The sequence below is a fragment of the Elaeis guineensis genome, chromosome 13 (genome assembly GCF_000442705.2).
Source record: "Elaeis guineensis isolate ETL-2024a chromosome 13, EG11, whole genome shotgun sequence".
In the NCBI taxonomy this organism is placed as follows: domain Eukaryota; kingdom Viridiplantae; phylum Streptophyta; class Magnoliopsida; order Arecales; family Arecaceae; genus Elaeis; species Elaeis guineensis.
Window position 1 is genome coordinate 6,706,939 of NC_026005.2, and position 14,460 is coordinate 6,721,398.

Here is a 14,460-nt window from a genome sequence, read left to right on the forward strand (position 1 = left end):
AAGGAACCTGCTTGAATCTCACACAATAAACACCCTTCTTACAATCTTGGATATCACTTTCATTGCAGCATCGCAGTCTGTGCATGCTTGAAGGTTTTGCATCACCTGTATCAGTGTCCTTGGTGGCATATTCATCAAGCAAATGCAATTGCCAGTCCCTCACTGTGATATTTTAATGACTCTAACTTCAGTTCCTCATCTACCAAATGAAATGCACACCCAGTGTCAGGCTTGTAGCCTTCCTTCTCCATCTCCTCACTCAAGTTCTGCAACACTGCCCTTATCTCACTTATCTGTGGGTTGGTGGAATCATTGGCTGAAAATGTGTACACTTTTTGCTTGATTTCAACCCAACTATAAGCAGGCTCCTTCCTCACTCCTCGGTCCCTCATCATCTTCTTCACCTTTGCAGCATCTTCCCATTGGCCTGCCCTAGCATAGACATTGGATGTTATAACATAAGGAGCAGCATCTCTGAGCTCCATACTAAACAGCTTCTCAGCTGCTCGTCTCGCTAACTCTTGATTCTTGTGAATCCTACATGAACTCAGAATCGAATTCCATATAATCTGATCAGCTTCAAAGGGGATCTGATCCACTAACCTCTCAACTTCATCCAAACAACCGACCCGACCCAACAAATCTATTACACAAGCATAGTGTTCCTTCTTTGGTTTTAGCTTGTAATACTCTGTCATAGAATTAAAGAATCGCAGGCCCTCATCTATGAGGCCACTGTGACTGCAAGCAGAGAGAACACTGAGGAAGGTGACTGAATCTGGTTCCACACCCCAGCGAAGCATGCCTTGAAATAGATTGACAGCCTTCATCCCTTGCCCATTTTGGGCATATGCCGAGATCATAGCATTCCATGAGATTATGTTCTGGTAGGGCATTTCCTCAAATATGCAAAGAGTTTCATCCAAGCACCCACACTTTGCATACATGTCAAGAAGGGCACACCCTGAGAACACATTCGACATGTACCCTGATCTAATTATATAGGAATGCAGCTGCTTTCCTAGCCCAAGCAAAGCAAGGCCTGCTGAAGCTCTCAGAATACTAGAAAGTGTTGCACAGTCTGGGCTCAAACCATCCCTTTTCATCTCATGGAAAAGCTCCAAAGCCTCTTCATAGCGTCCATGCTGAATGTAGCCTGAGATCATTGCTGTCCATGAGATGGTGTTCCTATCAGTTTTATGCATAAAAATCATCTCTGCCGTCTCCAAATGACCACATTTTGAGTACATATCAATGAGGGCATTCCCTACAAGATCATTGGATGCTGCATCTGTTTCTATTACTTTAGCATGGATCTGTCTCCCCATTTTGAGATTGGGGACTGCTCCAGCAACACTAAGTAGACTAGCAAAAGGGAACTGACTCTGATCAAAACCTATGAACTGCAACTCCCGAAAGAGATTTAAAAGCTCTTTGGTTTGCCCATTCCATGCATAGGCTGAGATCATCACATTATAAGAAACATTGTCTCTCTCCAGCATCTCATCAAAAAGTACTCTTGCTTCTTCCAAGCAATCACATTTCGAGTAGAAATCCAACAGTGAGTTGTTCACAAACACATTCCAGCCAAAATTTGTTCTGATCACCAGACCATGGATTTGCTGGCCAAGACCGAGATCACCTAATCCTGTCGCAGCAGTTAGAACACCAGAGAAAGTGAACTGTGATGGCTTCAATCCCAAGGCTCGCATTTCAGTCAAGAGCTCCAACACCTCAAAGTAGAACCCTTCCTTCGAGTATCCCATTACCATTGCGTTATAAGTGACCAAATCCCTCTCTGGCATCTCAACAAAATGCCTTCGGCCCATTTCAAGGAGTCCACACTTGCAGTAAGAGTCCACTAAGGTGTTGCACACCATAAGAGTGGCTCCCAAACCCAACTTGATAGCATAAGCATGAGCTTGTACCACCCAGCTAGACAGCTCTGGGCAATCGCAGGCATTTAGAAGCGTGGCTATAGTCACATGGTCAGGTTTGATGCCTGAACAGCACATCGCACTGAAAAGGAAGAAGGCTTCCTGAGGGCGGCCAGACTGGGCATAGGCATCGACCATGATCGTCCATGTGACGCAATTGCGGTCTTCGGTGCAGTCAAACAGGCGACGGGCCTCGTCTAGTTCGCCAGACTTGGCGTAGCCAGAGATCATGCGGTTGGAGGTGAAGATGTTCCTAATGGGCATTTCATCGAAAAGTTGGCGTGCCTTCGATAGTTCTCCATTGCTAAGGAAAGTCTGTAGGAGGTGGTTTGTGTGGTAAATCTGGAGATCGAAGCCAGTTTTGATCATTTGGGCGTCCACACGGTTCTGCAGTGGGCGTATGTGGTATTCGAAGGCTTTAAAAGGGAGGGAGGTGATGGCGGGAAGTCCCCTGGTTTTGAATGCTTTCATTAGTCATAGAAGGCGCCGCTTCTCTTGGCGATGTAATAGGAATAAGGTGGGTGGCTGTTCCAGCTAGTTTAAGGACTGGGTAGAGGAGAGACGAGAATAGGAGAGGCGCAGCGACGAGGCTGCCCCTCGACGCGGTGCCCCACGAGGGTAGGAGTGTCAGGGCGCCGCTAAGGATATAAACCCTGGCCCCGTTTGCTTTGGGTTTTAAATCTTCCCGACTTATCCCGGATAGATGGTCAAACGGGCTATCGAGGCACTGGTCTTGCGGAACCTGTTACCAAAAATCAGGTGCTGATGGGACCCGGCACGCGGGTGTCCGCCAGAACGCAGAACAAAAATATCACTGGTCAAACGCACAGAGCCGGACATATAAAAATAATATTTTTTTTAAATTTAAACAGATTAAAAAAATTATATTAAAATAATAAAAAATATTTATTTAAATTTTTAAAATTATTTCATATTTTTAACTATCTATATAAATAAATTTTAATTATAAAAATATAATAATAATATACTTGAATGTGAAGAAGTGTTCTTCTCAGGTGACACAAAAAAACTCATTTGAGAAGCTGAATTGGTAACATTTTAATACTTTTTTACAGAATATTATTTTATATAATATATATATATAATATGGAGCGATCTTTATAGCGTGTCACATTACTTTTAATATTAATCTTAAAAAATAATTTTAAAAATTAAATATTTTTTCTACCAATGGAGTTATTAGTCCCATAATTAAGTTATTCTCTTTCTTCTTCGTTTTCAGCATATAATGATGCATATTATATCATCATATGATATACACTAAAATATATAGTCAGACGATACATACTGTAAGCTTTTTTGATATATAACCAGCAATGATCCAATACACATCTACAGCTAAATTGATACATAATTTGTCAAGTTTTTTTTATACATATCCAGTAATGATGCAATATACACTTATAACTAAATTGATATATAGTTTATCAAACTTAATTTCATCAGTACAGAGTAGTTGATAAATACCTGATAAAATATTCATCCAATATCTCAATATATTTTTAGATAAAATAATACATAATTTTTAAAAAATAGTATTTATCAGTATACAGTATATAAACAAATGATATAGATTAGATGGTTTATTGATACATACTATCAACATTTTTAATACACACCCAGTAACGATCTAATATACACCTACACATAAATTGATATATAGTTTATCGAACTTAGTATTCACTGGTACACAGTATATGTTCAATTGATATATACTTAGCAAAATATTCATCTGATGTCTTAATACACACCTCTAGGTAAAACAATATATAGATTTCATAAACTTTTAGATACAAAGATCTTATAAAAGAAGAGAGATTTAGAAAAAGAGAAAGAACTTTGAGATATGTATTGAGTCATTGCTGGGTGTGTATCAAAAAAGCTTAGTATGTATCAATAAGTCATCTTTTATATATATATATATTTCATGAACTTTTAGATACAAAGATCTTATAAAAGAAGAGGGATTTAGAAAAAGAGAAAGAACTTTGAGATATGTATTGAGTTATTGCTGGGTGTGTATCAAAAAAGCTTATAGTATGTATCAATAAGTCATCTTATATATATATATATATATATATATATATATATATATATATCATTTGCTCATATGCTACGTGCTAATGAATATTATATTTTGAAAATTATGTATCGTTTTACTAAAAATGTGTATTGAGATATTGGATAAATATTTTGCTAAGTATGTATCAACTAGCCATGCACTCTGTATCGATGAAATTAAGTTCGGTAAACTATATATCAATTTAGTTGTAGATGTGTATTGGATCGTTGTCGAGTATGTATCAAAAAAGCTTACAATATGTATTATCTGACTATATATTTAGTATGCATTATATGATTATATAGTATGTATCGTTATATGTTGAAAACGAGGATGAAAGAAAATATCTTAATTACGAGACTAATAACTCTGTTAGTAGAAAAAATATTTAACTTTTAGATTTATTCTTTAAGATTAGTATTGAAAAAAATATGGTATACTATAAAATCCGCCCCATATGATATTTTATAGTGCTCGCCTCATAAGATTTTTGTTTTAGAATGCGTGTATGAGGTATTGTTTTGTTAATTCTTCTAAATGAGATTTTTTTTGGTAAAAGATTCTTCTAAACAAGATTAATGGGAGAGAAAAAGATGATTAGTGCCTTTCTCTTCTCCATCGCTCCCTTTCCTTCATACATATTATATTATAAAAATATATAATAATAATAATATAATGTATCACAATAATATAATAGTAGTGCATAATAATACATTAGTTTATGATAATAATGTACAGGAACATACTATTTTAGTTTTTGTTTGTAAAAATTTATGATTAAAATAGACTTAATTTCTCTCTCCAAAAACAAGTTGCTTCAACAAATGCCTATATTTACACCTTGGTTTGCTATTCACGCGGTCTTTTAAGTCCTAAGCATCTAAAGTAATTGGACTCTATTTAAAAAAAATATCTCTATTAGATGAGAGTGTCAATAGTTGCATTTTGTTAAAATTTTATTTACATCGAGTAGATTTGGATAAGATCGATCGGATTTGAATACAGAACCAATCAAATCAAAACTGGTAAGTGAAAGTCCTACATCAATAATTCAAGCTTTTAAATATGATCTAGTATCTCAAAATTGCTTGTATACAAAAAATTATATGATTTGAAGATCCCTAACCTATATATCGAGTCATCAAAAAAATATATTTAACTTAATTTTATTTAGACTGTCCAATTTTTGACTATTTGATGCATAGGCTAAGAGTTTACAAATCATATGATTTTTTCGTGTGTAAACAATTTTGAGGTAGTAAATCATATTTAATGACTTGGATTATTAATGTAAAATCTCTATTATAGAGTTTTAACCTGACCAAATCTAGTAGATTCAGTCCATTTGATTTTAGTCTGGCTCTTATTTATATTATGGTATTCATTTATCTTTTTTGCAAAAAATTTGAGAATCATTTTAAGCATCTATCCTTTTTATTCATTTTGTCATTTTAAAAATAGCTTTTGAGTTTGTTAGTCAAATATACAACAAAAATTGCTTTACCTTGAAACAGATGTTGATCTCAATATACAGCTATTACCAAAAATTGCTTTTTTGCTAAAAATTATAGCTATTATCCAAATAGACCTCTTATCTATATCTTCAACTAAATAATTTTTTTTTAAATAAAAATAAACAAAATATCAATTATCTTTATTTAAGCTATTTATTATGTCTCCCTTATTTTGCAATTCCTTGAAATTTTTTTATTATTTTTTAGCATGTGTTGCATGTGTCCATTGGTAGCATAGAATATAGTCTATATTTTGTTAAAAGATTATATAATAAATATAATATACTAATTAAATAGAGAGTACCATCATATTACTATGGCAAACATCATTTTCATAAACTATACTATTGTAATACTATAATGTGCTTATTATCAAACTACTACTCTAATTAGTGTATGTCATTTGCTATAAAATAAGTTTTATTATTATGAATTGTTGGTGCAAAAATCTGCTTGCGCCGGAGAAGCTGGAGTTGGGGAAGCCGCCGTCGCCGCCGGGACCTGCAAAGAAAGTCTAAACCGGAGGTGGGGTTGCTCCGACAAGACCCTCCGACGCTCAAGTCAGTTCTCTGCCTCAACAAGAATGGAGTGCTCGAACGGAGAATTTAGTAGAATTTTGAGAAAGGAAATGAGCTTATCGAATAACATATCTGGATCCCCCTTTTATAGGCGGAGGAAGCAACGAATTGATGGCGACGTTTGTAACCGTCTGGCAGTGGACTGCCCAGGGTCAGGCGGAGTTTGCTGCGAAGCGTAGTGGAACGGACCCGTGGCTATCGCTGGGGCGTGCCACGTGGAGTCTGCCGCATGAAGTGGGGAGGCGTTTTGCCGTCGTGACTTGCCAGTGGATGGGAGAATCGCGCAGTATCCGTTGCAGGAGGTGGAGCAGGATCGTGGTCGTTTATCGTGGCTGGTCAGGTAGTAATGGAGCCGCGCGGGATCCGTCATGGGGAGTGGAGCAGTGCTGCGATCGTTACTGCGGCCTGTCAGGGAGTGGTGGAGCTGCACGGAATCCGTCGCAGGAAATGTAGTAGAATCGTGGCCGCGATCGTGGCCTGGGAGTGCTGATCTGTCGGCTGAAGCTCGGCAGTGGTCAGAGTCCGGCCACCGTAGAGGTCCGGACGAAGACTGTCTGCAGTCGTTGGAATCGAGGACGGAGCCCGGCTCTCACAGGAGTTTGGGCGAAGTCTTCCTGCAATCAAGGTTAAAGGCGAAGTCCGGCTCCCGTCGGAGTTCGGTCAAGGCTTACCAGCAATTAACGTTGAGGACGGAGCCCGGCTCCCGTGGGAGTCCGGGCGGAGTCTGCTCGCAGCTGAAGTTATCGGCGGAGTCCGGCTCCCGTAGGAGTCCGTCCGGCTCCCGTAGGAGTCCGGTCGCAGTCTGCCTTGCAGCCGTTGGAGTCGAGGACGGAGCTCGGCTCCCGTAGGAGTCCGGGCGAAGTTTTCCTGCAGTCAAGGTTAAAGGCGAAGTCCGGCTCCCGTCAGAGTTCGGTCAAGGCTTACCAGCAATTAACGTTGAGGACGGAGCCCGGCTCCCGTGGGAGTCCGGGCGGAGCTGTCCTGTAGTCGATGTCGGCGGCGGAGCCTGGCTCCCGTAGGAATCCGGGCGGAGTCTGCTTGCGGCTGAAGTTGTTGGCGTCAAGGATGAAGCCCGGCTCCCATAAGAGTCCGGGCGAAGTCTCCCTGCAATTAAAATCAGAGTGGAGGTCCGGCTCCCGTAGGAGTCCGGACGAGGCCTACCAGCGGTTGATGCTGAGGACGGAGCCCGGCTCCCTTAGGAGTCCGGGTGGAGCTGTCCTGTAGTCGATGTCGGCGGCGGAGCCCGGCTCCCGTAGGAGTCCGGGCGGAGTCTGCTTGCGGCTGAAGTTGTTGGCGTCGAGGATGAAGCCCGGCTCCCATAAGAGTCCGGACGAAGTCTCCCTGCAATTAAAGTCAGAGGGGAGGTCCGGCTCCCGTAGGAGTCCGGACGAGGCCTACCAGCGGTTGATGCTGAGGACGGTGCCCGGCTCCCGTAGGAGTCCGGGTGGAGCTGTCCTGTAGTCGATGTCGGCGGCGGAGCCCGGCTCCCGTAGGAGTCCGGGCGGAGTCTGCTTGCGGCTGAAGCTGTTGGAGTTCTCGGTGACGGAGCCCGGCTCCCGTAGGAGTCCGGACGAAGTTGTCGTGTAGTCGATTCCACTGAGGACTTCGGCTGTGGGTATTTTATATCCAACATGAATGATTAAATTAATTTTAGGAAACATTGCAGTTTGATCTTCTCAACTTTACTCGTGTTGCAGGGCGCCCCTTTGACTTCAATTTTTTTTTAATTAGTTTCCTGAAGCTGCACTCCAAATATAATATGATCCATCCATCTCCCGTATAATGCTATAGGCGGCCATCAGCAAATGATAGCAGTTCCCTCCCTATCAGCGCCCTTTTCCCACTGGAAGCGCGCATCCACCCACATCTAGCCTTCCCTGATCTCGGTCCATGGTTGGATGGCTTAGGTTCCATCACTAGAGTTTTTGTGCACCTATTTTGCACCACATATGATCATGCATGATTAGATAAACAACAGTCGTCCATCTCGAAGATAGATGGATTTTGTCCATTTATCAATGCCTGCTTTGTATACATTATTCTGTTTGTCAACTTGATCAACTTATTATGTTAATAAACATGCTTATGACATTAACATCCATTAGAACAGATAAAATAATTATCGCCAAGTGATAAAAGCAGGCATAAATGACAATGCATAACTTTCTATTGACCGAGCAAGTTCAATCACCGAGCTGTTCAATTTTTAACAAATATATCTTTGTTCACTAAAACAGCAAAATACAAATCATTAACTAAAAGTCAGAAGTACATACATCTTACCAGCTGTAGGAATTATGACTGTAGTTTAGATGGTTGAGAAAGGCATTTCAACCTTGGAGATTTTAGGTTTTAATCCCAGGTATAAAAAGAAAGTAGCGATTGAACTATAAAAGACAAAATACTGGCCGAACTTGAGAAAAAACAAAAACATCAAAAAAACAATAATAATAGTAAAAAAAGCTGAAGGGGATTAATTATAATAAGAACACATATCCTTCCCGAATATAAATTATTCTTCACATTAGAGTTCCCACTTGATGTTTTGCAAAGGTTATCCGGATATATGATCTGAACAATATGCAAGTCAAATTGGAGGTAAATAAACTTATTTAAAAAGCATGGAATCTTCATGATGCAATCCTAAAATCTGGAAACCAGAATCCACCAACAATGATCATATGGATGCTGAATTCAAAATGCCCACCATTCAAAAGTTTGCTATGAATTCAAAATGCCCATCACTGGTAACTTCGCTATGAAACAACATATCCACTCTCAGCCCCAGCTTTCAACCAACCTATTATTTCGTTATGGAAGTAAAATATTACATTTCTATCCAGAACTCTGATGAACAGAGATAAAATCTTCATGAATCACTCAATACCAAGAAAGGAGATAGCTGATACATGCCTGAATTTCATATCAACAACAGACTGCGTAGAATAAAAAAAAAAAAAAATTCAGAATTCCGATCTTTTTCTGAAAAGGGAAATTAAGATGCCTCTATTCGCGTTTAGTTTAACTTAATGCATCCGACTTACCCGAAAAAAGAAAAGAAAGAAAGATGCCAAACCTGCATTTCCGAAGTTCTTGAGGCTGAGGAACCTCTGACCTTCATACTACCTGACCCAATTGATCACACATCTGAAGGCATTCAATTCATCGATCATTCTTTTATCATACTAAAACAATTAGTGAGAGATACACAAAAATTCCACGTTCAAGAATCGAGAAGACTTCACACGGTACACCATAGCAAGTGATGGTTTCTCCATAAGAATTGAATCTGTTATGAATCTTATAAAATAATCAATCAGCTCAACTCTATCGTGTCTACAATTGTATTAAATTCACCACATAACACAATAACAAGGCTGATAAACTTAACATCTCTCTGTCTCTCTCTCTGACTCTAGTGAGAGTCGGTTGGAGTAAAAACCACTGCCTTGGAGGTACCACACTTGCAGCACTTGAAGCTGACCTTGATTTCCACTTCTCCGGATACCTTTGTCATCTCTTTCCTCTCTTTCTCTCCCTCTTTCAATTCCTTCGCCCCTTCTTCATCCTGCTACAATAAATTCAGAAAAATACCCAAAGAATCAGATTAAGTGAAAGAGATTGATGGGATTAGAAAGAAGAAAGATGAAAGGAAGGAAAAGAAAGAGAAAAGATTAGAAAAAGACTAGGAGGAAATTAACCTTCTTCTCCTTGACTTCTTGTTTTGCCTCCGATGTCGCTGGAGATGCGACGGCCACGGCCGGCGTGGCGATCGAGGTGGTCGGAGGCGTCGGATCGGGGCGAGAATCCGGAGGCAGCGGCAGTGGAGGTGCTCTGGGGAGGTTCTCGGACGGGGCTGGGGCTGAGAGGTCGGAAGAGGTCGATGCCGGAGCGAGCGGAGCTGGCGACACCGGAGTGGGACCGGCACGGGTGGCGGTGGCTAAGGCGACGGCGGAGGGAGAAGGGGCGGAGGCGGAGCGCGCGAACTTGCCGGGCCGCGGGGATGGGGCGGTGGCGGAGTAGGAGGCTGGGGACGAATCCCAGCGCTCCAAGGCCGGCCGCCGCCGCTTGTTGCCGCAGCACGGGCATGGTTCGCTGTATCCCACCATCTCTATTTCTTCTTTAGCTCTCTCTTTCTCTCGCTAGAATTTGGGAGGCTTCTCGGCTTTCTTGAAAGGAGGAATAGGAGTAGCGAAGACTGACTGGAATCGGAGTTCGGTGGATTTATAGAGAGAGAGAAGAGGGGAGAGCCGGGTGGTGGCCGTTGGGTAAAATGAAGGGAAGCGGTTTGGTGGAGGGGTACGAAGCCGTTACCGTAACTGTACGGTGAGGAGTCTATAAGCAGCTTAATGTCGATGCGCAGGATATCGTAAGATCAGAACCGTGTAGTGGTTCGTCTTTTAGCGAGGTAATCCTAAAGGACTCTTCCGGACGGCCCTGATTGATTTCTAGCAACAACTGTTAATTAACAAGCATCAACTTGGAAGTGAAAGGAGTCAGAGGATATTTGGTTCACAATCAAAATTAAAATTATAATAAAAATTTAAATTTTTAATATAAAATAAAAATTAAATTTTAAATAGATTGAATCATTTTTATTTTACTCCAGAATCAAAATCCTTCTCAATCGTTATAACTAGAGCCATCCATTTTTATTTAGATTTAAGACACCAACTCTCTCCAACCAAATATCTACTTAATTGATTCTTAATTTTTAGAACTAAAATCAAACCAATAAATGATAAAATAATCAAATCGAGCCAATGCGTGCAATAGAACTCGTTAAGCATAAGAACATGTAGCAAGTTATGACCTCCATGGAATTTTTGGTCAAGGTTCTCCTAATCAAAACATATCTGGTCGGACATGGATAACACGACTAACTTCGCAAAATTTTCACCAATGATTAACCTTAAATCGACTTCGGATGAAGTAATTTTGGCAAAAGATTCAACTTCGGATGACTCCAAATCACCAAACTCCACACCATGTTGACACCAGACAAAGGCCCGACTTAATGCCAAATTCACTTCGGATTTAGAGCCGAAATGAATGACTTCAGATATTTATCCAAGCTAATGACCTCTACTTTGAGTTCAACTCAGATGATTCACCAAGCCGGCAAATTCTAGGTCGAACTATTCTACGACCTTAGAATCTCGAATAAATTAATAAGTAACCATATCGTAATATAGGGAGAAAAGTTTGTTTCATTGATGCAAAAGTTTATTACATGAAAAAAAATAAAGTACAAAAAAAAGATGAAGTCACAGAGCATCTTCTGGGGCAGCCTTGGCAGCAGGCTCGGTGGTGGGCTTAGCAGCGGGCTTGATGGTGGGCTTGGCAATAGGCTTGGCAATAAATTTCATCATGGCTCTATAATAGTTGTAGCCACAATCGAGGAGGCTTAACTTTGATGATGGGTGGCGGTGTGACTTGATCTTCCTCTTTGGACTCGTCATCATTGCTGGCCTTGGGGTCGAGACGATCAATATTGACTCCCAAGAATAACTAGGTGATCTGCACCTTGCAAGCCTCAAACTCGTACCTGTAGGCCATCGAGGAGCCTTTGGTGATCTCAACTTCAAAGGCGACAGAGGGTTTGTACTCATTCATGATCTTGAACTTTGTCTCGGCAACTATCTTTAACCTCTCCACCTTCGCCTAAGCCTCAATCAGTTTCTCCTTCTTTTCGGCAACCTTGATCGCTGCCTCGCCAAGCTCCAATGCCTCTTCGAGCTCAGCAACCTATGATGCATCTTAGTGATGCCATGCTCCACTGTAATAAAGCCCTCGAGGGCTTCAATCCTCTCCCAAGCTGCTAAGAGCTTGGATCTGGCTCGGGAGGTCTCTTCAGCTTCTTTCTTTTCCTTCTCAGCGGCCTTCGCCTAAGCCTTAGCGGTTCAAAGTTTCTCCTCAAGCAAGAGCTTCACTTAGTTAAAATCGATGAGGCCCTCGCTAAGAACACTAACATTGTGGACCAACTGAGGCAGAAAAAGACAAGTTAAAAAAGCTTAATCAGATAAAAAAACAAATTCGAGTAAGGTTAAAGCTTATCTCGAGGAAATCAGCATAGGAGGCATCCACGACCTTGTCTAATGGATGAGACTTTCTTCTCCTTCCAATCGAATAGAAGAAGCAGCATCTTCATTAGCTCTTGGGTGAGTTGATGATTGCGAAAAGTGGCGTTGACACTCTGCACCTTCTTCGCCGAAGTAATGAACCCCTCGCATCAAATCTTATCGATGAAGTTAGTGCCAATGGAGATAGGAGCAGCAATGTCGGACGAGGCGAAGATGAGGTCCGCTTGGGAAGAAGCGGAGTCAAAGCCCAAATCGACTTTGGAGTAGTTAGAGTCAATTGCAGTAGCATACTAACAATGACCTCAGCCTCGTCAATTATCTCTAATGGGACCGTGCTTAATGTCCTTGTTGATGGGGTAGTGACTAGGGAGGAAGTCATCGGCTTCGACTTCCTTTGCTTCTTGGATGAAGGCTCCCTCCTAGAGGAGCCCAACCTCTTCTTCATGGCCGCCTTGATCAAATCCAAAGAAGGCCTCATTGCTACAAAATCGAGGAGGGATTATTAGTACAAATCGGGCAACAAGATAAAATTTTTCAAGTTAAAAAGGAATCGATCATACCCCGAGGTAGCTGCGGTCCTTTGATATCGAGTAAAGCTTGATAGTCTTCATCGTCCTCAGGAAGAATCGACTTATCTTTATTTGGAGAAAGCCAAGGATTACCCCAGATTTAATTGAAGCCCTAGGATAGATCCGAATAGACAAAAAAGAAACGGCTTTTCCCATCATGAATCAAAGAGGGAAGTTCTGTGATGAACTTGTATCTAGTTCGGAAAGAAAAATACCACCATCCTTTCTCATGTGAATATTGCTTCAAGATGAACATCATTCTAAAGAGTAAGCACCTCAGAGAAGTACCAAGCTAACTATAGAAAATGATGAAAATTACGATTACCTAAGTAGAGTTCGAAGTGATATGGGTAAGAAGAATCTTATATAAATCTAAAATATTATTAATGAAAGGGTGGAGAGAAAGATGAAAATCAGCTCGCAGCGACATCTCGTAGAAAGAGACTGGTCTCTTCGGAGCACTAATGACTCAATCGTTCCAACCTGAAACCTCCAGTCGGAAAAATGAAGGGATTGGTATTGAGCCTGAAATTTTTCTAGATTGAACTCAGTAATGCTGGACTCCTTGTTACTGAGGCATCAAAAGTCTCCGAGTCTATGCACGAGACTAACCAAGCCCTGGGATTTAGAAGACTGGTGTCTAGATAAGGAGCCAGCTTCGATGGTGGCTCGAGGAATTTCCTTAGACCTGGCCTGGGGAGGAGGCTATGGAGGACCTCAGCCGCGCCGATGTTTTTCACCCCTCACTTTGTCGATGTCGGAAGCCACGGAAGAGGGAAGAAGGAAAAGATTTATAGGGAAATGCAAAAGCTAATGCTAGAAACGAAGCAAAAAACTAAATGAAATGTGAAGAATAAGGAAAAAGAAAAAAAATGAAAGGATGGAACAAAGACCAACCGAAAAAAAAAAGCTTTAAAGGCTGAAAAGTTGCTAGAACTAGAGAAGATGATGGGGGTGACAATAGCGAGTTTTTCTCCAACAGTTGTAGTAGCAAATTGTGGCGGCAGAATTTGACTAAGCAAATAGAAAGAAAGAAGTTAGAAGTAGCTTGTTTATGCTACACATTAATAGATTGGATTAAAATGCTAAACCGTTAGACTCTACTATGTGGCACGCATCAGAACCATCGAATTGGATGGCTCTTTGTTTCATCTCCCCAAAATTGAGCTATGAAACCGATCTACAAGAGGTATAGTGAAGCCTGCCAACGATCAACACATGGCAAATTATGATAGGCTTGAATACAACTGCCAAATCCCTTTTTTTTATCATTATACCACTTTGTCTTACACTGCCCATCCCTTATAATTGCAGGATTCATGCAGCAATGTATTAATATGGCTCCGAAATTCTCTATGCCAAATAGTGAGAATTAAATGGTTTGATTTGAAAGTTGGACCAAAAGTCGAGGTTTAATCCTGAAATCAACTACTTCCTTCATTCGAAGTAATTACTCCAAGCTCAGAAGTGGAGAACAAATATGTGGAGGAAATTTACCACCCGATCTCGACCTTCCCTCCATCAAGTTATGACCGAATACACTCTTCAGATCTAGTATCGATGACTTTAATATGGTCGAAAGATCCTCTCAGGGACCGAAATAAAAGATTGGACGATCGACTCAACATTGACCGTGAACTGATTTCTAGCTTGGACCTCCGACCTTGAGGTCGGAACTATGCCGATGACAAGAGAC

General features: G+C 40.9%; 2 protein-coding genes across 3 annotated transcripts; both read right to left on the minus strand.

Moving 5' to 3' along the window:
- Positions 1-134: 134 nt before the first annotated feature.
- Positions 135-2,408, minus strand: LOC105056858 (putative pentatricopeptide repeat-containing protein At2g01510). Its single transcript, XM_029268030.2, has one exon. It carries the CDS (start codon positions 2,406-2,408, stop codon positions 135-137), a length of 2,274 nt encoding a protein of 757 aa, XP_029123863.1.
- Positions 2,409-9,335: 6,927 nt separating this feature from the next.
- LOC105056830 (uncharacterized) lies at positions 9,336-13,472 on the minus strand. 2 transcript variants are annotated; one of them, XM_010939159.4, is made up of 3 exons: positions 12,756-13,472; positions 9,814-12,675; positions 9,336-9,680 (listed from the first exon to the last, which is right to left on the minus strand). In XM_010939159.4, the coding sequence occupies exons 2-3, from the start codon at positions 10,219-10,221 to the stop codon at positions 9,528-9,530; spliced, it is 561 nt and encodes a 186-aa protein (XP_010937461.1). In that variant the 5' UTR covers positions 10,222-12,675; positions 12,756-13,472; the 3' UTR covers positions 9,336-9,527. The 2 variants fall into 2 exon arrangements, with proteins under 2 accessions (XP_010937461.1, XP_010937460.1); XM_010939158.4 differs by having other exon boundaries at positions 9,336-9,683.
- Positions 13,473-14,460: the final 988 nt, after the last annotated feature.

Coding starts and splice junctions, on each gene's coding strand:
- LOC105056858 (XM_029268030.2), bottom strand. CDS start 2,408: ATGAAAGCATTCAAAACCAGGGGACTTCCCGCCATCACCTCCCTCCCT.
- LOC105056830 (XM_010939158.4), bottom strand. CDS start 10,221: ATGGTGGGATACAGCGAACCATGCCCGTGCTGCGGCAACAAGCGGCGG. Junction 9,684..9,813: donor AAGAAGTCAAGGAGAAGAAG/GTTAATTTCCTC, acceptor AATTTATTGTAG/CAGGATGAAGAAGGGGCGAA.